This window comes from Cyprinus carpio, chromosome A7, assembly GCF_018340385.1.
Source record: "Cyprinus carpio isolate SPL01 chromosome A7, ASM1834038v1, whole genome shotgun sequence".
Lineage (NCBI taxonomy): Eukaryota > Metazoa > Chordata > Actinopteri > Cypriniformes > Cyprinidae > Cyprinus > Cyprinus carpio.
The window spans coordinates 20,264,874-20,289,147 of NC_056578.1; the positions used below are offsets into that span (position 1 = coordinate 20,264,874).

Consider the following 24,274-nt stretch of genomic DNA (forward strand, 5'->3'; position numbering starts at 1 on the left):
CCTGCTTATTAATAGTAAGGTAGTTGTTAAGTTTAGGTATTGGGTAGGATTAGAGATGTAGAATAAGGTCATGTAGAATAAGGTATTAATATGTGCTTAATTAGTACTAATAAATGGCTAATATTCTAGTAATACGCACGCTAATAAGCAACTAGTTAAGAAACCCTAAAATAAAGTGTTACCTTTTTAATTAATTTGAATTATGCAGAAAATTAGAAATTTGTTAAGGAAATAAATTTCTTATTGGGAAATAAAATTTAAGCATTTGCATGGGTAGTCTCAGACTTTTGGACTCCATTTAGACAGGCTTATTCTTAGCAGTGGTTTTTCTTGAGAATTTACCTGTAACACTTGAAAAATAGTGAATACTGTACTGAAGTGCTGCACACAAGCACACTGACTCACAAACAGCCGTACTAAGCTACACACTGACCTCCTGGTGATTTATCCGCTTGATTGTTTTAATGCATGATTGTGCCCAGCAGGCAGAAAGAGGGGGAAAAATCCTGTTGGCATAGATATAGTGGAAGTTGCTGAAACAAATCAGCCTAGCACACCCACACACACATTCATGCACATCATGAGAAAGTGTAATCTAGTACCATAGCATCTGTATCAGATGACAGACACGTGATTGATGTGTTTGTGTGCTTATGTTTCAGTCTACTGCCACAGAGAACAAAGAGTATAAATATGTGTCATTCTGGGTGAAACTAACAGAGTAAAGCGGGACGGTGTCAGGAATAACTGTTTGTCTCTTAGGTGAGTCAGTGGATAGAAGAGGTGGGCGAGTCTCGTCTTCAGACACTGAGTGAGCTGGAAGATTCCTTGGAGCAGTTACATCATAAACAGACTGTCTTCAGAGATTTTTACACAGCTGCATATGTATGTCAACTCTTATTAAACTTGTTGAACACAGCCCTTTTTGCCCCTGCCACAGCATATGCATGTGTTTTAATTTGCATAGTTCTCATATTTTCTCAGCAAATTCCTTATGATGTTTTTATTTGAACTGAGAGGTAATATTTTACAGCAGGTGTTAAACATTTGCTTTATTATGTCAACTTGGGCTTCAAGAACATTTGTAACCGTTCAAATGTAGTCACCTCAGTCGCACCCTCTGTTTTCATACCAGTTCACTGCGTAATTCTGGGTGTGTGTGTGTGTGTGTTCAGGAGCACTGTAAGAGCGGTGAAGCTCTCCTCAAGCGCTTAGAGAAGTGGGAAGACATCTCTTCTGCCGAGCTGCAGGTGTATGAGGTGAAAGTACGCTCATTCTGGGTCCATCTACATGATTTCTCCCAGCGAGTGGAGGAAACCAAGGATAAAATTGACAAGACTGTTCGACTCTATGAGTTCTTTGACAAGGTGAGTGGTCAGTAGTTGCTCATAATATAAACTCCCCTGCTGTTTTCTGTCATCTATTTCTATAAATTTACTACTTAGGCTCACTTCAGAAAAATTACATTTTTTTACATCAGATTATTTGTTGTGCTCTTGGTAATGAGCTTCAACAGCCCATAGGGCTATATTCTCTCTGTAATTGTGACGTCACTTTTTTCGCTTTGTTTTTAATACGTTGAACTAAAAAAAATTGTTTTATTTTTCCTACATACATTAAAAGTCATTGTGGTGCAATGTTGTTTGGACCCCATTTAGTTTTGAAAAATCTTCTTTTGTGTAGAAAATGAGTCATACATGTTTGGGATGACATGACGGTGAGGAAATAATGACAATATTTTCATTTTTGGGTGACCTATCCCTTTAATTATATGTACTGGATTGTTTGAGGCTTTACTAGTTTTTAAAATTGGTTTGGTGGATAACGTAAGATTACTCAGTGCACCAGTACTGCTTTCTGATTATAAGGTGTGTAAATTGCTGAGAATTATTTCTTGATAATTAAATCCATAAATTAGTGATTATTCTAACCTATCCTATGTCTAACCAGTGCAGTTTAGTCAGTTTAGATTAGACGTGCATTAGCCGTTTTCCATCCTTCGATGCATGTTTGTTTGGCCAGATGTAGTTCAATATTTCACTTAAAGTTCTGCACTTCTGTTTTTTTTTGTTGTATTGTTCCCTGATTTTTTTCATAATGTAATTTTTTTTTAATATCGCAAGACATATCATAGTATGTTCTTACAGGACACATTCTTCTTTTCTGAAAAATGAATGTGGTTTCAGTTAATTTCATTAATTTTGAAAATTTAGTTAAGTCTAAATGTAGTTTCTCTATATTCAAGTAGCTCTGGCGACCCCTGGTGTGTTGTGAAACCTTGTCTTTTTGAACACTATTTATACTCTAGTGTTTAAATGACCTCAGATGGATATTGAAACAGTTTTTCATTTAATTTTATTTATTTATTTTGAACAGAAACTGTTATCTTGCTATAGTCAGAAGAGATAACCCTTATAGTCAGAGAGACTTTTAGCAAACAATAGCCTGTCCCACCTTGCTCAACTTTTACCATTTTCTCAAATAACAATAAGACTTTATGAATGAACAGATAATTTGCTATTAAAAATCTAGGGCTAGAAGTTTTAATTAGTGTTAAGTGATGGCAATGGAGGATTTTTCTTGTATTTTTTCCATCAGACTCTAGTTCCTCTAAAAAGAATACAGTGTTTCTAAAGCACCAGCCATTACAGAAATCCCTGACTGGCAGTGATGTCAGGCAAACAAACACATTCACACACAAACACACATGCACTATTGTCTCTGTGATCAGACCTTTGTGTTTTTCCTCTGCGGTGACACTGGGTGAGTGTTGAATGCTTCAGTCTGACTTCAGTGCTTCCCCCTGAGCCCCAGCAGGGACAGATGGTCTTGTTGACTGACCGCTATCAGATTTTATCATTAGCATAATCATAGTGCTCTTTCCTGACTCATCAGATCATCCATACTTAGACCCTTTGCCCTGTTGGCATGGCGACCTCTTCCAAGCGCATTTTGACGAAAGCTGTCAGTGTATTTGTGTATTAATTAAAGGCTTTGTTTGTATATAAATCAAAAGCTGGCTTAGCTTACATACAACTGCCTGTTCCTAGATCAGTCTCTGATGGAGCACACATTTATCCTCTTTAGTCTTTGGCACTGCAGAGTCTTTTTGACGTTGTGTTAAGATGCGCCATGACACTTGTGGATCTCACTGCCGTCATCTGACTGGCTTACGTGAATTTCATGCTTTTGATTGGACTCATGAATTGAACAATGCTGGTGGTTATGTATTCATTGTATAACAGTCTACAGGTGTGTATTAGCCTTGTGTAAGCATTATATGCATATGTATGTGTATGAGTGTGTGTGTGTGTGTATGAGAGAGAGAGAGAGAGAGAGATCACTGACAGTACAGAGTCTCTGTCTTGTTTTTCTGTAAGTCATGAGTGACCACATGCTGGACTTGATTTGTCTATGATGAAAGACTGGCTCATCCCAGATTTAGAAACTGACTGTTTGAGTGTGTCGTCTAGCAACCAAACCGAACACGGCTGATGAGCCGGCAAGTGTGGATTGTGGTTATCAAACACAGTGGTTATGCTATGACAGCTGAGCGAAACCACAGGACACGAGACTATTCAACAGGACAATATGAATGAATAATGTTTCTGTTGTCATAGAAGACCTGAAAAAGCATAGAATTGTAAAATTGTTATTTTAATGGAAATAAAGTAATGGAAATTTAGAAAATCTTAACAAGTTATTGAAAACAGTTGTGCTTAATATTTTTGTGCAAACCATTATATATTTTTCATAATTATTTGGTTATAGAAAGTTCAAATTAAATTTAAATCTTTTGTAAGATTTATTTACTCTCACTTTAATTCAATGATTTAATTCATCCTTGTTGAGCAAAAGTACTTAATTCTTTAAAAATAATAGTAAAAAAATTTTTACTGACCCCAAACTGGTAGTGAATGATTTTTTCTAAATCAGCTAGAAATGTTTTTTGTAAGTTTTAAAAAAAAGTATCCTGTAGAAATTAAAGAGATTTCACTTTTGTGTGACTTACAGCAAAATGTTTCACTTCAAAATAAACAACTATAGTGAGTAAGTGAGTGTGTGTTGAATGAATGAATTTACCCTAACCTTACTGGTCGCTGTATGAGCCCACTGACACACATTGGGTGACAAACATAATATTGACAATCTATTGTCTGGATCAGAGCCCTGCGGGCAATCAAGGCGTCCAGCAGTGCAGAAAGTGACAGTGAAGATGTGAGACAGCCTGAGGCACAGCACACAGTAGAGCTCAGTGTGTGAGGCCGAGTCCTTTCTACTGCAGAGTGAGGAATCACAGAGATGGTGTTTGATGGATAGATGAGGGCAATGACAGTATTGAACATAATGCTCATCTTTGCAAGCCATTGTGGGACTATAGTCTGAGAAGATTTTTCCCTCATATTAGTGTTTGAAAATGCAGGTTCAGGATGATCTCTACAATGAAACTAGGAAACTCGTTTACTCTTTTGTACTACATGGTTTTATGCCCTAAACACATACAGTCATTCCTTGCAAGTCAAAGGAAATAGCACCTCCGTGTTGTCATTATAATGATAATATGACAGTACAACTGAATTAACTCACTACAGGCCTCTGCTCAGATAATGCTCTCTCACAGTGAATGTAAATGGATGAATCTCACAAAGACATGTCTGAGTACATTTTAACCAAAAATGAAAAGGAAAGCTTTTTGATTTGTGATGTTTTAATTTTAATGGATCCAGATGCATAAGTTTTTCTTGTAATATTTCTTTTTTATTTTAGCTTTATGTCATTTAACAAAAATAATTTTAACAGTTTTAGTTAACAATAACAACTCTGAAAACAACAATGATGCTCAGTACCGTAATAGTTCATTAATATTTGTAGTGAATCACAGAAAACACTTTTTTAATTGCATTCAAAATAAACTATTTCAGCAAATACTAATATGATGTATACATACCATTCACTTTTCACATTATAGTGTTTCTAAAATAGGCTTAATTTTCATTTTCTTTTGTTTTTCTCACAGGAATGACAATTTATTTTTTATTTATCAAATTTTATGTCATTTTATTTAGAAAAAGTGTCATTTATCATTTGAGCAAATGCAGCAGTGACACATGCAGCAGTTGTTGTATTGGAATAATGTGTGTGTATGTGTGCAACATACTGTGCGCAGTTGAGTATTGATCAGGTTATTGATGCTCCCATGTCTCCAAGGAATGAACACTTTCCCTACATGCCTTCTGCTGCTGTTTTCCTCTAATTCAGCTCTAGCTGAATTTAGGCAAGCCTCAACCACAAAAGTGTTATACATACAGAACCAGTAAAAACAACAGATATACTTTTGACCATGCTACACCTTACATGATTATACCAGTCAGTTCATTGGTGTGTGTTTCTGTGTGTTTATGGATCATCAACTGGCCCTCATTTTACCCTTTCCCATCACCGCTCCGGATTTTTTCACTCCATTCACAAGGTCCAGTTAGCACCAGCGTGCCAAGTTTCAGCCATCGCTCTACCATCTTTCCTTTGCCCTTTCTGGTGAGGGGCTTTGTAGTATTGTTGACAGACACCCTCCTGTCCCATCCCCCTTCCCTCTCTGCCCTCTACCCCCTCCGCCCCCTCTAGTGAAGTTGCTGGGGCAGACCCATCTGGTATTTAGACTTGCATTTGCCTGTGAATAGCAGGGAGGTGGAGAGAAGAGGGGAGTGTGTGCTACTGACTCTCTCTCTCTCTCTCAGTTACTTTGTCTTTCTGAGAGAGAGAGAGAAAAGGATGACCGCTGCCGCTCCGTGCACTGATCATGGGACCACCAGCGTCTTAGCCGAGCAGGAAAACGGATATAACCATGGAGAGGTAGGAGTTTAGAGGAGCATTATCCTTATTAAAACAAGATTGTTTGACTGATATGTGGTGCTTTTAGTGATGCACAGGAAGTTTTTTTTTTAATCTTTGAAGACTTGTCAAGGCTTATGTTTCTACTCTAACAGATGTTCTTTCTCATGAGAGGCCACTATAATTGAAGGGCCAACTGATATGTTGCTCAAAACACTTTTGAATGGAGCTCTTCTGGTGTCCATGGAGAGTTTCTTACTCTTCACTCAATCTCCACCCCCTACTTTCTGTCTATCTTCAATCCCCTGTTCATTCATGCACTGGTAAAGTGTGTATGTGAGGGGAGCCCAGGCTGTAAGTGTGTGAACGGCAGTGTTTTTAATAGAGCTTCCTCTCTGCATGTGGTATTGACCAACATTTCTCACACAGCTAAGATTGGAGATTGGTGCCCTGGGCAAATGGCCACATCAGGGGGTTTATGCCATCCATTATCTCAGTGTAACTCCACACCTTGAGAGTCAGATCATTATGGAAGTGGATTACTTTACAACAGCTTTGCCCCAGGAGCAAGTTTTGAAGAGGGATGATCTGCACGCAGACTAATATATTTTGTCATTCAGCTCATCTAAGGTGACTTGCATGATCGTGACATCAGTATATCTTTACTCACCTTCCTGCCCACAGGACGTTTCTGCTGTTGCGTGTATTAGTGTGTTTGCTTTATAAAGCATCCTGTAGTGTGATGTGATGTGATACTGTGAAAGTGATATATCAGTGGCGATTGCTTGAGGACTACACTGGAAGTACAGCTTCTCACAGAATTCTGTTGACAGATAGCGTTTAAATACAGTATGCAGGGATAATCTACACTACAGGTCAAAAGTTTGGGGTCAGTAGCATTTATTTTTTTAGAATATTAGAATATATTCAGTGTATTGGAGTAATTTTTGAAGAATCGTGTGACATTAAGACTGAAGTAATGGCTGCTGAAAATTCAGCTTTGCCATCACAAGAATTAATTACATTTTAAAAAATATTGTATAATGTATAAATGACCTGCAAACTTTTGAACGGTAGCGTACATTTCCTGTCACTCATGGTGCATTTCAGTATTTAAGCAAATTCTAGTGAAAAATATCTTGCAGGTCATTTAGTTAACATCTGCTTTAGTGTATAAATGAATGTGTCTGACGAAATGGAGCCCTATTAATACACACTTTGTAATAGGAAAAGGTACTGCACCTCACTGGGAGTCTATGGGAGTTGCCTTTCGTTCATGATTGTGTTCTTTTCGGGGAATAATTATCTGATTGCTTTTAGGTTACGTGGCTTTCATTAGTGTATTTTTGTCCTGACCAGACGGCTTCTCTGTATGACTCTGAGAGCTTTGGTTAGGGTTTGTCTTTCAGAATTAATCCTCAGTTAACCACTGAATGAAACTGTGATATACTTTGAGTTTGAAATGTAAAAAAAATACTGCTGTTATTCTGTCAAATGCAGAGTATTCAATGATACTGATCAAAGAGGTCAAGGGTCAGCTGTCCATCATGGCCCCATTAGCCCCTACTGGCAGAAGTTGTAACTACACCACAACTTTTTCTATTGATGACAACCATTCAAAATTATCTTTGTATTGTGTTTTTTAATATATTCACATTTTTCTGGTGGATGTTTAGTTGATTTCCATAGACTGTTTAGTAGTAGTTTAATGGCTTACCACTTAAGCCCATAGTGTACACTTTACTGTAGAATGCATACGGCAAAAGCGTAACTTTTCAAAGTATACTCCATTTGGTAGTGTGTGCAAACACAAGCAATTGACACTTGCACACTAGAAAGTTTCATCCTTGTCCAGCATCTGCACGATTTCTCTCCAGAATTTATAGAATTTATGCTTTCTCGAGTAATTTGTTGTTGCTGTTGTTCATTCTCATTTGTTTCATTTTCGAATGTTAAACAATGAGCTGGGTCATTGTTGCCACCTTGTGGACAAACAAATTAATACAAAAACATTAAAGGCGCATGTTCGAGCTGAGCATAAGGTATGCACAGTTAATCAAATCTGGCTACACGCATACAGTACGCTCAAAGTATGCTGATGATGTACACACACAATAGATTACACTTAAAAAACCAAGTAGATGCTTTGGGGTGTAACATTGCAGATTCCGAAATAATAAACTAGACCTGAGTACACCTTTTGCCAATGATTAACTAATATTTGTGTCTCCTCTCATTTAAAAAGCTCCAGCCACTGTTGTGAGAGATCTGCAGTTTAGTTAAACACAGATCTGGACATGAGAACAGAAGCTTCTGTTTGAGACTCTCCAGAGAAAGTGTCAAAGTGAGTTTATTTTGGACTTGTAGTTTCTTTAGGGAGTGAGGAGGTCAGTAAAGCACAAAGCAGGGATTCAGACTGATCTCTGTTTAATTGGTTAAGAGAATGCAGGTGACTGCTTTGAGATAGTAGGAGCCCCTGATTGGAAAACTCATTATCCAGTCACTTTTAACATATGCCAATCCTACTGAGCGTGTGTGTGCATTTATGACCCTACTTACTGAAGAGCCTCTCCTTGTCTCTTTTCTGCTCATCATCCATGTCTTCACTAACATTTACAGACTAATGGATGTGCTTTCTCATCATGCTGCTTGACTGGGCCTGAGGCATGTGCCCCCCATGTAGACCGCCATTTCTGGACAGTTCCCCCCAAAAACATTAGACCCCTCTCTACACCTCATTGCCCCCCAAACCCCCAACGGACAACAGGAGACGGCACTCTGAGGGACAAAGCAGGCCCCATGCACTATTATGGCATTTTCCCACTGCATGGCTTGGCTCAGGTTGTGTTTCCACTGCAGTTTTGTACCACTTTAGAGTGGGTGCGATTATAGATTTGTCGTTATAGCCACCTCTACTGCTTATGACATCATTGTAAACGTAACACAAACAAACACACAACAATGGAGCATATCGTTGGAATTAACGATACGGCTCTCTTGGAACATCAGCAGAGGTGGTACTGAAAAAAGTACCAAGTACTGTACTCAGTGAAAAACCCCCAAAAGCGAGCTGTTCCATGCAGTGGAAAAGCGCCATTAATTAGGTGCGTCTGTCTTTTGTGGTTGTCTGACTGTCTCGCAGTCCCTGTGTCTTGCTCTGTTGTGGCAGAACCTGGGGTTAGTACCTGTGGATACAAAACACTGACCTCCACACCAGTTCATTGACATGAAATAAAAGATGATAAACAAATGTGTATGATAGTTAGGGTTAGGCCTCCCATGTGGCCCTTATAGAGTTCTGTAAAGAATAAGAGGCGGAAAGGGAGGAGGGCTGTCAGTTTTCTGTTTCACAGCTTGTTAATGACATGTTGACTAATCTCTGGTGAGTTTGCACCTTGCACTCATTAGCCACCTGGATAGCATGTGCTGGATGTACAAAACACTTTAAAGAGCTGAGAGCTGATGTTTTTACTTCCTGGTCATCCAAAGTGCATCCAAAACAAACATGATTTTTCCATCATTTTAAGCTTAACCATTCCCTTTTTCAATTAAGTATAAGCAGAGCCAGCAAACCGCTTTAGTCTTAATTTAGATTTTCATTCAGACTTTATTGTCATTTTTCTTTTTTAGGTTGGCTAATGTGTATTCCCTTAGGGCACGTGAGTGTTTGCGTGACCTAATAAGCTTTTCCAGCACTGTGCGCATGTGTGCGAGGCGTGTAAGTAGCCACTCAGTCTGATCAGTGTTGTGATCTGGTCTGATTAATGCCACTATGATAGTTCAAATGCAGCATGATTGGCTCGCTCTGTAGAACCCTTTTTCCCAGCCCCCTCCTAGGCACAACTCAATCAAATTACACTCACCCAGACAGAACAAAACAGAACACACTGCTGTGATTTTTTTTTTTTTTTTTTTTGTGCACACACATTATAAGTGCAAACACAGAAAGTGCCAGCCAGTGACTTTCAACAATTTAAGCAATAGGCCAGTGGTCTTCAGACTCTGTCCTGGAAGGCTGCTGTTTTGCAGAATTTAGCTCAAATCCTAATTAAACACACCTCAACCAGCAAATCAAGGTCTTACTAGGCATGCTAGAAACTTCCAGGCAGGTGTGTTGAGGCAAGTTGGAGCTAAACTCTGCAGGACACCGGCCCTCCAGGACAGAGTTTGGAGACCCCTGTATAAGGCGATACCACTTTCTTTTCACTACCTCTATTAAATTGGGCATTTGCTGGGATGAAATGCTATTATCTAGGAATTATACATATTAAAGGGGCCTAAAATGGTGATAATTTAGATGTAACATTTATGACTTTTTTTTCCATTATTATGCAACAACTGGTGACTGGTTGCACTTTTTATTATTTCAGCTTGTGTTCAGATAAATTGAAAGAGAAATAGTTTCAGTCTTTCATAACTATTTGGCAACAAAGTCCATATTTTCACTTTCAAGCATGTGCTACAAATTGATTTTTATGTTAAATAATTGAATAATTATTCTTCAAATATTTAGCTTTAACATTTTTTAGAATCAATCCAAATTCTGTACATAACATTTGGAAACTAGTCTCTCGTTCAGCTGTAAACGGTCTCACACTTGTTTTGCAAAAAGCCCGGGTTAGACGTGCTCTCCTGCAAAGCAGAAATGTTTCCTGTTTTACCCATAAAATTGGACTAATGGGCAGACAGTGGCAACTTTATAGTCCTCACGTGAGCTTGCTGCCAACCAGCCCAAGGCAAAAAGTCAGCAGAAGTCCCACAGTCCTCTCAGCTCCTCTTTACAAACAATCATTACCCCCTATAAAGCCAGCCAACCCTTTCTATATCAGAAACAGACCCTGCGCTTTTGCAGTGCAACAATTTGTTCCACATCTGTTCTGTATAGACACACTTCTTGTGCCTTTTGAAGTATCAAAGCTTATGCAGCCGTTAAACAGAATCTGCATCATTATGAGTCTTTTTCCTGCATCTGAATTGGAATTGAACCAGAGAGGAAGTAGGAAATAAAGCTCTCGCAAAGGCCTAATGTTTCCGAGAGGCCTTTAGTGGGCAGAGAGTGTTTGATGGTGTCTTTAGCTGTGGAGCAGCTGGCGTGTATGTGCTTCGCGTAACTCTACATATGCAACACGTCTGTCTTTCAGCACACTCTACATATTAAACCAGAGAGAGGAGACTGCAATCGCATCTGTCACAGGCTGCGAGTCCCCTCCTCTGTGTGTGTGTGTGTGCATGCCATCGCTGAACTCTTCTTTCTTGAGCATGATTCCTCCGGCTTTGACATTCATGAAGCTTTATAGGAAACACAGAGACGTTCCCCCCACAGTCAGCGCGTGCATACTTGCATGCGTCACCACTGACACGCACAACAAAAGAACAAAACCAAACTGAATCACAAAATTACCTCATCAATCATACAACAGCATTAGGCATTAATTGATCGGTTTAAGATTAATGACCTTTACTGATTTTTAGGTTTGGTGAATTTAATGCACCATTCTTGTGCTTTGAAAACCACAGTTAGATTGAATTAGTCAACATCACAGGGGCTAGTTATCATACAGGTGCTGTCTCTCTTGTGCTCTCCGTCCCTAATCCTCATCCTTTACTATTCATTTCATATTATTTCCATTACTTTAGATTGAGCTTCCAGATAGCATATGGCATATACTAGCATGTGCACAACATGCTGTCATTGAACTGAAAAGTAATATTTTTTAGTATTTATTATAACAAATACCGTAAATATTTTTTTCATTAATTTATGAAAGTATTAGTTGTTGCTGTTAAATCATAAACATTTAAAAAGGTGTTAAATTATTAAAATGACAAGGTTTCATTTTTATTAGATTTTATCCATGAAGGGTGCTGTGAATATTTGTATTTAAATAGTTTTGCTGATCTAAGAATGTATTTTTTGTGGAACTGGTCCCGGTTGGTCTTCCTACACTCTGCAGGATGTCTTCATTAAAAAAGTTCTTTCCTCTGACTCTATTCTGCAGCTCATAGCTGTATGTGTTCCATCTTTATTTGCTTCCCTCTCTTTCTTTTCATGCTCTTTTTCCATAATCACTCATCCAAATCCTACTTTTTGGCTCAGGAGGGTCCACAGCCCATTCACCTTACATTTTCCCTAATTTTACCATTCCTTCTTTATTTTCAGCTGCTCAAAAAGAGGAGATAATTTCAGCTGTAATGAAATGACAGGCAGTATGCCGGGGTCTTGTGTTGGGGTTAAGCTCCCTGCCTGTAGCTTGGCCTGCGGAGTTACAGAGCAATAACTGTCAGAAGAATTTAAACCTGTGCCTCCTAAAAACCCAGTGTGCATAATACCCACCCACATTTTGACACACGCTATCCTTTCAGAAAAAAAAAAACACATTCTTGGCATGGCTTAGACATGAGATCAGAGACTGGCTGATGTCATGAAAACTTTTTGTGGATTACTTTTAGAGGAAAAAATAAAAGATAGTTTCTTTCAAGTTTAAAATGCTCCTCTTGACCCACTTAAACTGCTAAGAGATCCATTTATGGGAGTGTACAAAAGCTCAGTCCAAGACTGGATCTGTCTCACTCTGTTTTAGCACATCTAACACTCTCTCTCCATTTCTCTGTGTTTCTCTCTCATTCTGTGTGCAGGGTTGAATAGTGGGGCCTTTAGAGGTGCCTCCCTCAGGCAAACTAATTCTGCTCTCACCACTCAGAGCCCCACCACACACACACACACACACACCATTCACACTTCAAAGAGCCTCAAACGCTAACCAACCAAATGATGATTTCATCCCCTGCCCACAGTATTACGGGCATCATCAGATAGAGTGAGGAACTATATTGGGCTATAGATCAAAGTGTCTGCTTTATTTCACTAAGGGGAAAGCACTGGGCGGGGGTGGGGGGGGGGGGTATTTTTTCCACCAAGGGGAGTAGTTTTTGTCTCTGGCCCCAGGTTCTCTGCAGAACCTGTGGCGGACTTTATCACCATCAACCGTTTGTGCTATTTTACTGCAGGAACAGAGAGCAATTTATAATGAAAATGTCATAACTCGATCTTCTGGTGAAATGGACTTCTCTGTTAACAAGGACCTTCTCACTGATCAATTATGTCACATTTGCGTATTTTTGTGTCTTCTTTGTATATGTCTCTCTCCTCTATCTGTTCTGTCACTTCTTAGCTGTGTGTATTGTTACTGTGGGCAGCTAACCTCTGACCCCTGCTCTTGTGAGAGACTTTAGTATCTGGGTGCCAAAGCCCCATACGCTGGCATGTGGCCTCCGTGTCACCCTAACCTGAAAAAGAGACAGAGCCGAGGGGCTTGGGGAGCCAAGCGATGTCAACATGTCACATAGCAGCTAAAGTAGATTGTGGAGATTTTGTGTGTGCACAGAAAGAAAGAGAACAGGGGGAGTTTTGCTCCTTTCTCAGGAATGTCTAAACACAACGCTGTGTTTGCAGTCAGCACTGAAGTGTGTGTGTGTGTGTGTGTGTGTGTATGCGGTGGAAGGGGGTTGCGTTTGATCTGTTTTAATCCTCTCAGAAGTTTAACCACTCATTTCCCAGCACGGTGAGCACTTGTATCCTCAGGAGCACTCACTATGGAAACCTGCCCGCCAGGGTGCTGATGAAAAAAGGTCTAACAACAAGAGTGCCGCCCAGTTGATGTAACAGCATCTATCTTGGAATGTAAGAAGGGGCCATTAGATTTTCTCATAAATGGAAAGACAGCTAGTAAAGTGGTTTCCATGTGTCTTTGTGGCAGGGTGCTGTCACACATAGTTGAGACTATAGGCCCTCCTGCTGCTGAGCTGCATGTTAAAGCCTTCTTACCCAGACCTCCCAGCTCCTGGCTAAAAACCTCTTTATTTCACATGAAAGAAATGCTGGGAGGTTTCTCACTCACTCTATCCCTCCCTTACCCCCAGTGACGCTGCATTTATAGTTGTGTAGTTGTTTTCCATAAAAAGTCTCCTGTCTTCTCGCACATGCATAAAAACTTCTTATTGTGACATATTACATGACATATTTAAGCTGCAGTTTAACCCAATGTTGTTATTTTTATGTAAAAATAAATTATAAAAAAAATGATTAAAACTACTATTACTATTAAAAATGCTTTCAGTAATTGAAATAAAGCTAGAATAAGATAAATATCAGATGGAAAAAATAGAAATAGAACTAATTGAAATCAGTTGAATTACTAAAATGACTGAAACTAAAACTGAAATAATAAAAACTATAAATAATAATAATATTCAGAAAATTAAATAAACTAATAAAAAACCACTTAAAATTACTATAAATTGGCATTGAATATTATAAATATTCTTTGACAAATTTCTTTTGTTTCTCTTTAGTAAGTTGCTTTGGATAAAAGTGTAAATTTAAACTAAAAATAAAATGAAAACTCAAAAAAAAAGTTTCTTTTGATATTAATAAATACTACAATAGTATATAACACTGGGTTTAACATACACAGATTTTTTTTTTAATGTATCTCTCACACTTTTTTATTTTTTTTCATTGTAGGCATCACATATTCTGACTCTTCTTTTTTTTCTCTCTCTCTTTCTCTCTCTTTTAGGCATATGAATGGGCACTAGAGGGCATGCGTCATTTGGCGTGTGTTAGTATGGAGGAGTGTGGCATGTCTGAGAAGTGTCCGAGTGTGATCGCGTGTTTGGAGACCTATAGCAGTCAGCACCCCCCGATCCCAGACGCACACTTCCAGGAGATGAAGGACCTCGCTGGGGAGCTGAAGAGTGAACAGGGACTCAAGCAGTGGAAGTTTGCCTGGTCCAAGTGTCAGGAGACCAAGCAGATGTTTGAGAAGAAGCTGGAGATGGCTCTGCGCACCCGCCGTGAGAGTGACTCCAAATCAGCAAGGGGTGACTCCTCTTGCCAGAACTCGGACTGTAGCACTAAACCTCAGGAGCGTAGCAGTAGCATTTCCTTCTCATGTCGGAAAGCATTCGGCAGAGGCTGGGGCCGGGACAGACTTTCCTCACAGTCAAGCACATCCTCAACTCCTAGCAGTCCTTCAGGCATTCGCATGGACACCCGTGACTCTGTCCGAACCTCATCAGGAAGTCCATATAGCATTGAGCACAGAATCCCCCACAGCACCCCTGTCCGGTCCCACAGGCTAACACGTAGCATCTCCACAGACGAGTCTCCGCAGCAGCCACATCTGGAGGGGCAGGCGTGTGCTACAAGCCCAAGCCTCACCTCCATCGAACCAAGCCGCAGGGTTTTGCGGAAGACCCAGAGCTTTGATACGGCCGGTAGTGAGTCTGTGTCACGGTATGGGACCTGTCAGAGAACTTTGAGTGAGCCTGCACGGAGAGGAAACACAGGGGTGTTCATTAAGGGTCTGGAGGTGAGCAGCACTGAAGTGATCGATCGGCCGTACAGCCCGCGACTGCCGCCCATGCATGGATGGTCTTCTGTTGACACACACTGCAGCGGGAGTCCTGCACAAGAAACACGTAACAAGGGCAGGTGGGTACACTTAAGCAAGTGCTAAACCACACTCACTCGCTGTAATATAAACACAATCAACCAGGGCATCAACTAAAACATGCTTCAGCATAAAACCACTTATTGTATATCCACCACTTTATGATAGCTGTGTCACAGAACACACACACTCACACTGGATTAAATGCAACCAAAAAAAGGCTGCCAAAAAACGCAGACAAATATATTTGGCCTGGCTCAGTGTTTTTGCAAAACAAGAACACATTCAAAGGTTTTCAAACGTAGTTCCGGGAGCCCTTGGGGTCCATGGAAAAGCAAAACAATTAATTACTTAGGGTTAGGGTTAATTATATAATTATGATAAATAAATTATATAATTATTAATATTGCATATTAAATATGAATATATACATTTATGTTGCATACATAATGTTGAATTGGATTAGAAATATTATCTTTATAGTAAAAATCCAACAGTACAGATAGTGATGTCCAGAATTTTTTTAAAATTGTATTTCAATGACAAAATAAAAGTCAATTATTTATTTTTGCAAACAATGTTGTTCATGTATAAAATCATACTTTTTTTTTTTACACACATTATAAATGGGTCTCTATACATGAAAATGGACAGTGTAGCTGTCTTTAGTTTCTTAGGAAGAGGTGCTTTTGCATATATTTGGCCATCCTTGGAATCAAAAACGTTTGAAAACTCCTTTATATCTGTACTCACAGGTTTCCCAGCTAACTGCTGGAAAACTGAACACGTACACACATGACATCCAGGAAAAAAAGCTTTTTCCAGCTATAAAACATATATTGACTAAATTATGTTCATAATTTTGTGCGTAAAGGAACTCAATATGTCTCAATTAAACGGTCACAGTCCCATAATCCTCTGAATCTCCATGGATGTCTTTTCCAGCTGTGGGGTCCCTCTGGTCACCACTTGACCCCCTTGGGAAAGATCCTGAGATACAGATCACTTACCCAGGTGGGCGCTGGTCCTCTGGGCTTTGAAGTGGTGGGGAGTGTGTTTGTGTTCTGCTCCTCCACACTGAAGAGATGGATGGAGTTGATTATATAGACGTCTTAAGTAGGTCTTTAAATCTGTGTGTCTTCCTTTCAAAACACATTTCTCACTCTCTGAGATTATAGTACTGTACAGAGGTGATGTTGACACAGTTTTTCAGACAGAAATGCCATTCGGCTCTGTGTGGTCCAGTTACTGCAAATATTTAAGGCTGATGAAAAATTTCTGATAAGAATTCAATGTAAATACTAAAACATCACCTTATTTTTCTCAGTACTGGACACACACACACGTTTAGCTGTGTGGTAAGAAGGTAAAGGTGCTGAAAGTAATGTTTGTAAGACTATCAGACAACAGCTGCTCTATGCTTTCATTTATTTATAGCATTCAGGTTTGCTGTCATTAGGTTGACATGATGGAGGGTTTATGAAGAGAGGCCATGTGGTCAAAAAGGCAGTCAAGGTTAAACTTTGTGTTTTAAAACTACTGAGTTTAAAACGAATTCCAAGGGAATTGTCACAGCGAGCCATCCAGTCTGAGTTAGAGATCATGGGCTCTCACAAGTGATTGGCTTGAGTGTTTCAGGGAGAAAGCATTATGACATCCTAGAGAGAGGTGTGAAAAACTCTGTCCTTTATGGTTACACAGTCTGACAAAGCTATTAGGGCACACATGCTGATGTCACACTGATAGACACTACTGTGAAAAAGTTTTGGGTCTTTAAGATTTTTAAAAAATGTTTTTGAAAGAAGTCTCCTATGCTCACCAAGCCCAAGAAAAAAAAAACAGTAAATCAGCAGTATTTTGCAATATCATTACAATATAAAAAAAAAAAAAAAAAATCTGTTGTAATATATTTTAAAATGATTTTTTTTTTCTTTGATGCTAAAGCTGAATATTCAGCACCCATTACTCAAGTCTTCATTGTCACGTGATTCTTCAAAAATAATTCTAATTTGTTGATTTAGAACTCAAGAAACATTTCTTGAGTTGTGCCGCTTAATCTTTTTGTTGTAAAAGTTTTTAAAATCTCACAAAAAATTTAAAATCTTATAAAATGTAAGCATCTGGAGTATGTTAATTGTCCACTCTCTCTCTGTCTTTCAGTAAACTATGCCACATCGTAGATGAAATGGTAACGACGGAGCGGGAATATGTGCGTTCTCTGCGGTACATCATTGACAACTATTTCCCTGAGATGGAGCGCGCTGACCTGCCGCAGGACCTGCGGGGAAAGCGCAGCGTCATCTTCGGAAACCTGGAGAAACTGGTGGACTTCCACAGCCAGTATTTCCTGAAAGAGCTTGAGAGCTGCTGCAATCATCCACTGCGCGTCAGCCACTGCTTCCTACGACATGTAAGAGAGTCCCTTCAGTCACAGTCTTTTCACAGAAACTAGGGCATGTCAAACTGCTTGACTTCAGATCTGTTTTTACATTTCACTGTCTATTAATTCTAACTTTTCTCATGTTTTCAATTCTAATAGAGATCATTCGGGATTCTGAATAAAATGTCACATATTGAATCATATTTTCATTGGAGATGAAACAAAGGGGATTAATTTGTCAGTGCTCATTTGTTCCCAGACCATGACTAAAAATCATCCAAGAAAAAATACATCAAAAATACAAAATACAATCCATTTCTGGATCAACAAGAGAATTATTCTTTAGAACATGAATACAGCAATGTGGATGATAACACTTAAAATATTTCTCTTTTGTGTTTTTTCCATATAAACATAGCAAGACCAGTTCAGCTTGTATGCTTTATACAGCAAGAACAAGCCAAAGTCAGACACACTTCTGGCCAGCCATGGAAACATCTTCTTCAGGGTGAGTAACTAAATCAGTGCTACACTTTAAACCACCTGTGATAAGCTTTTAGTTTTTCAATAAAATCTTACACGACTTTTAATCTGGGAGTGGAGTTTATTCCACTATTCCATGTTGAACTGCTCAAAGCACATTCATCTCACCTCATGAGCTGAAACTGTAAAATCTCTCCTGTTTCAGCATAAGCAGCTGGACTTGGGGGATAAGATGGACCTGGCGTCCTACCTGCTGAAGCCCATCCAGCGCATGAGTAAGTACGCCCTGCTGCTGAAAGACCTGATCAAAGAAGTGAGTGAAGTCCAGGAGCAGGAGCTAATGTACCTACGTGCCGCCGCCGAGATGGTCAAATTCCAGCTTCGCCATGGCAACGATCTGCTCGCCATGGATGCTATCAGAGATTGTGATGTAAGTGGACACACACACACACCACTTCACATTTGAGAGGCAGGAAAGCAAAAGATCTTCTGCATTATCACTTCATATTTTATTCTTCCAGGTGAACTTGAAAGAGCAGGGGCAGTTGGTTCGGCAAGATGAGTTCACTGTTTGGTATGGCAGGAAGAAGTGCCAAAGACATGTGTTCCTGTTTGAGGATCTAGTGCTGTTCAGCAAACCCAAACGAATTGAGGGTGGCCTAGATGTTTACATTTACAAGCACTCTTTTAAGGTAAGCACCTAAAGGACATCTGAAGTTTAGAGGGACAGGAAATATCTCCAGAAAAACACAAATGCATTCTGAAAATTCTTTCTTTTACTAATACACTCGCATTCTTTTATTATATGTCCTCTGTCCTATGTTAATATCAGCATCAGTTTGGTCTCCTGCAAGCCATGATAACAACAAGATGCCATGAGCCCTCAATATTGATTGAGATGATATGTGAATATCCTGTCTACTCTGTCATTCTCTTTGTAGACGGCTGATGTGGGTATGACAGAGACGTCGGGTGAGAATGCTCTGAGGTTTGAGGTCTGGTTCAGGAGGAGAACTTCAAAGAACCAGACTTACGTTCTCCAAGCCAGCACCGCCGAGATCAAACACGCCTGGACCTGCGACATTGCACGGATGCTATGGCAGCAGGCCACACGGAATAAAGGTGGGAAAGAAAATCTGAAGCGGTTGAGCTTTAATAAAATCTGTTTTGTTCAACATGCTAAACGTGAGAGGATAATTGCAGATAATATTTCCTGTCTCATACCATCTTAGCATATCTAAACAAACATTTCTAGCATTTCATCTGTATAGGCCTCAGGCAGATTGGAAGCTATTTAAAACACTTTCAAGTCACACCAGTGTTGTGTTTCTACAGTTTGATATGAGTGTGAGAAAATGATGCAAATCCAGGGCTTTGTTCATCCTGTATTTGCATATATTTACTCAACCCCTAAGGAAATCCTTTTTATACTTCATATGTGCTTTGTGCTTTCTGCAGCTTTATGTTAGTTATTGGAGTGTCAACCATATGGTTACTGATGCTGGATTATTAATGATAATATCATTTGTGTAGTATTAACGTGATATCCATATTAAATTATTTAAATATCACCAGTATTATCATCAGTTATCATTATCATCAGTACTTTTCAATTTCTGATATATATCAGCGTTTTTAAACATGTTTCTGCGTGTATGCAGAAATTCGAATGCAGGAGATGGTCTCTATGGGGGTGGGCAATAAACCCTTCCTGGACATTAAACCCAGTGATGCTGCTATCAACGACAGAGCCATTGACTACATTATGAAAGGCAGAGGTGAGCCTGTCTAACATGACAAACTCATTAGAATAACTTTGCTCTCACCAGAATAATATTTTGATAAAAAAAAGCAGCAAATGATTCAATAGGTTGTTTTTTGCTATTGTCATACTCTTTCTTCTGTTACAGGGGCCAGGACGAGAGCCTCCATTGCTGTCTCGCTTTTTGACCACACAAACCCATTCAAACGAGCTGCAGTAAATGCTCCCGTTAGCGGCCCCCCGGTGTCCGGTGGGCCCTCATCTTCCACGCTGCTGGGGCCCTTGAATCTGCATATGTACAACAGCCAAAACCTGTTAGCAGGGGAGAGACCTCTCATCAGCCCCTGCATCGAGGAAGACGAGCTGGAACATGAGACCAGCAGTCAGCCGTCTATGAGTATGTATCATAACGTGTGAAAGTGTTAAACACTTTCTCAGAAAGCACATATTTATAACAGGATGTTGGTCTTGGACTTGTGTTTGTAGCTACAGAGAGTTCGGGTTCGTCGTCTCACTGTCTGTCAGGTAGTGGCTCGAGCGGGTCAGACAGCGGATGTGTGTCGAGTCACCTTCCCGAGGCTTTGTCCGAGGAGCCCAGCTTGCCGTGTGACTCCTCCTGTTACTCCTCCATCACCTCTCCCTCCCAGGAGAAACCCTGCTTTACCAGCCAGTACATCTCAGCGGTTAGTATAGCACGTGTCCATTTCAGTATTTTGATTGCACATCTTCAGGGTTCTGCCAGCTTCAGATGACCTATCATTTCCATTAATCCGGATGAATTTGAAAACGCATCTTTTTCTCTACCTTTTGGCCTTTTATCCACTCTGAGATAGCATTTTATCCAGCAAAACTGAGATTTTTGAAGATGTGCTTCCAAGTGGATAAATTTGAAAACAGTTTTCATCATGCTGTAGTGTGGACTATGAAAACAGGTATTCGAAAGCCATGCTGCATGTTTAGTCTATTGTTTTACTGGCATTGTTGTACCTGTGTGATGTTGCTAATGTTGTTTTAGACCATATATGGAATGGCAATTTTAAGTGCAACCCGGATGCACCAGTGAGTGGTGGGGTATGTGCTAAGAAATGATAGTTCCAGAAGAATAGCGAGAGAACTTTATTATAGCTGTCTCTATGTATCATCATAGAGTGTTTTAAAACAGAAACACTGTTTTCAAATATATCTGGATATATGTGGACACAGCCTCATGCAGAAACATCTCATAACACCCATGCTTATGCCAGCACTAATTAACACATTGAAGAAGACACTGATCACCTGACGATTGAATCGAAGCCTCCCCTTTAACCTGTGATAACACCTGCACACATCTCCTTCTCGTCATAGGGGGAAGCTCAGGTGATTGGTCCCTCTACTGTAGTGTGAGCTCAGTAACCACTGTTACAGTAAGTCTGGCTTTCGCTCTGTGGCATCACACATCCATAGCTATTTGCATCAAAACTCATCTCAGCTTAGTAAAAATATTCTTCATGCTTAAACTAGTGCTTTTACACGTGCTTATTATTCTGTCCTCCATTGTCCTTTAGGTTTAAGTCCTGTCTGCTTCAGATTGAGAAGACAACATTGCCACACCGGAGAGGAATACAGAGCTAGTATTTATTGTTCCATTGAGTGCCAGCAAATCTCATGCAGTTTAAAAAGCACTCAAAATAGCACTGTTGCTTATTTTCTTTTTTTTTAAACCACTTTTAGCATCAATAGCTTTTATATAATTTAAAAATGAGCTATAAAACTGAATAAATATTCTTGAGTATTTATCTTCTTTCCAAATGTTAAGATACAGTATTGTCCTCAGCTGTATATTAACTGTAAATGCTGTAGTAGTGTACAATGCACTTCTGAACTGATGCAGTTATTCAGTTCCCACTCTTTTTGTTGTTGTTGTTGTTGCCCTCTTTGCTGCAGACTTCAGTTGGTTTGATTTAGAAAAAAAATGCATTAATGTAGATTTCTAAGCATCAGTACACTAAAGACATTAAGCAATGTTTAAAGCATTTGTTGTAGAGTTTCTGTTCTTTCTAGTGTTTCGTAGTTTGTGGACCTGTAGTCAGTCGGTTCAGTATGCTGTTTGATAGCTGTACTGATCCACAGTCAGAGAGCGTTCATTCAAATCATTCGACTGGCTTCAGGTCAGCTCTACCCAGTACTGCTGCTCATGGGAGCTGGATATCATTGCTGTCTGTTTGGAGATGGTGAGAGTTTTCACTTCACTTCTCGTAATTACATTATATTAGGTATAACAAAATACAACATGTAAATTGTAAATAGTTGCACCAGTGGTGCTTTGAGGACATAGCCTTTAGGAAGTGATGTTTATACATGTATTAACCAGTCAACATGGGAAACACTCAAGTGCCATTCTTTGCTGACAACCCAAATTGGAAGTGTACAAACAAAAGATAATAATAATAATAATAAAAAGCATTGCAAGATCCACTTCACGCTGAAGCATGAGTATTAACTCAAGTGTTTTATATTTCAATCTTAACAAGTTCACAGAAGTAATAAAGACGGATTGTTTTGTACCGATAAAGGAAGTGTTTTATTCACTGTCTTTAATCATTTATGATTGGCATAAAGTAGAAACACATATCCCACAAACCCTGTAGGCTGGTGTTCAATTTCTACACACTGACTGAGCTAAGAATCCGATTCATTGTTACTAATGATGTTATTGTGCCTTGGGGTGCAAGCAGTATGTAGTTTAAATGTACATTCACATACTTGTAAAGAAGCGGTGTGAGAAATGATGCTCAGTTTGGTTTACTGTAGCGGTTTAGCCTGAGGAACATTGTCATCAATAGCTTCTTCACACTTACTCTTTCTGAATGGCTTGTGGAAAGCAATTGTACTTCGTTGGCAACACTTTTTATAATTACATATATAAGAGAAGCAACAGCCATGTAATGAGTTTAAACAGACTAATGTGTCAGGAAATACTGTGCCTTTGCCTCTGAAACTATTGTTACCTTTAACCATATTTTCTTCTCTACATAAATCCACAGTAGCAAGGTTTGTCTGTAACAGGAAGGAAGCCCATTAATCAATTTAATCTTAATCTAAAAACAAATTTGGGTGAGGATTCATTGAATAGATCTTTTATTCTTCTAAAGCCTCATCTGGAGGAAATAGACTAGATTTAAGTCCATTTTGGTGGAGTCAGTGTATCCCCATGAGAAAAGCATGGCATCCATGGGCCAACATCATCTTTTAAGAAAGACTGAAATATCCAAAAAGTCCACATCTGGACAGGGAGATACCACGTTACGTTGTTTAGCATGTAGGGAGCACCACAGAATTTTACAGTGTTTTTTTGTTTTGTCCACACATGGATGAAAACCACAAACCTGAGAGTGGAACGGAACTCAATGAGCCATAATTGTCTGAATCATGCACAGCGTGAGTGAGTATGATGAGCTTTGAATGTTCCAGTGACGCTGCATGGGCAAGAATACTTTGCACCATCTATCTTTAATGATATTACAGCCAAATCTGAAGCTGATGAAGAGGGAAAAACTGGATATGAGTTATGGGAACATAATCAATCATGTTAAATCATCAGACAGTCATGAAATTAATCAATAACCAACCAGCACATAGAGATATTCACAGAATCATATTCTTAACTCTAACTTTACAAAGAGCCTAAGCCTAGCATTATTCTTATATACTCAAACCACCTATCGGTAAGCCCCGCCCCTCTTAGTTACCTTTGCTCCCTCGGACAAACAGACAGAGTTGCTCACTGACTTACAATGACAGCTGTCAGTGAAAACCTTGTCACAATTGTGAACAATTTTGGACACATATGGTCCACCATTCAAGTGGGAATTAAATACGCCATGGAGGGATATATAAAATATTTTAAAATAAATATGGTGAATAGCTCGAAGCGAGGGTTTACAGATCACAGTGCAGGCGGGAGAAGAATTTTCCAGTGTTTTTTGGAAAATAGATGAAAAGAAGAGAAGTCTCCTGTTACGGTCATAACGATCGCGGATCACAACATGCTAGGGTGACCAGACGTCCCCGTTTTCCGGGGACAGTCCCTGTTTTTGGTGTCTTGTCCCCGTTTTACAGCACGTTCAAAACAACCCACAGTATCGACCAATTTAGCCAGCTGGCTATCATATGATTGGGATTATTTTCACCTGCAGAGGGCGCTGCGAGCTGATTACTTGGTCACAAGCCGCTACTGTAGCCATGAAAAGCTTGGACGAGATCAGTGCGCTATTATTATCAGTTATCAAAAGAGACAGCTTTATATACATATTAAAATAAAGTAATACTGTTTGTGTGCAGTGCATAACAAGACATGTAGGTTGCGGGATTGTTTTGCACAAA

At 39.5% G+C, this 24,274-nt stretch overlaps 1 protein-coding gene across 4 annotated transcripts in view; it reads left to right on the forward strand.

The window, feature by feature from the left end:
• plekhg4 (pleckstrin homology domain containing, family G (with RhoGef domain) member 4) overlaps positions 1 to 22,460 on the forward strand; it is a 67,666-nt gene extending 45,206 nt beyond the window's left edge. For 2 of the 4 annotated variants that reach the window (XM_042760285.1, XM_042760288.1), the window contains exons 12-24: positions 763 to 885; positions 1,176 to 1,367; positions 14,409 to 15,325; positions 17,445 to 17,694; positions 18,083 to 18,172; positions 18,353 to 18,577; positions 18,669 to 18,839; positions 19,089 to 19,269; positions 19,809 to 19,925; positions 20,058 to 20,306; positions 20,396 to 20,592; positions 21,257 to 21,315; positions 21,457 to 22,460. In XM_042760285.1, the coding sequence (XP_042616219.1) occupies positions 763 to 885; positions 1,176 to 1,367; positions 14,409 to 15,325; positions 17,445 to 17,694; positions 18,083 to 18,172; positions 18,353 to 18,577; positions 18,669 to 18,839; positions 19,089 to 19,269; positions 19,809 to 19,925; positions 20,058 to 20,306; positions 20,396 to 20,592; positions 21,257 to 21,295 (2,751 nt within the window). In that variant the 3' untranslated portion in view covers positions 21,296 to 21,315; positions 21,457 to 22,460. The remainder of the gene's footprint in view (positions 1 to 762; positions 886 to 1,175; positions 1,368 to 14,408; positions 15,326 to 17,444; positions 17,695 to 18,082; positions 18,173 to 18,352; positions 18,578 to 18,668; positions 18,840 to 19,088; positions 19,270 to 19,808; positions 19,926 to 20,057; positions 20,307 to 20,395; positions 20,593 to 21,256; positions 21,316 to 21,456) is intronic. The other 2 variants (XM_042760287.1, XM_042760286.1) reach the window with 2 other exon arrangements.
• Positions 22,461 to 24,274: the final 1,814 nt, after the last annotated feature.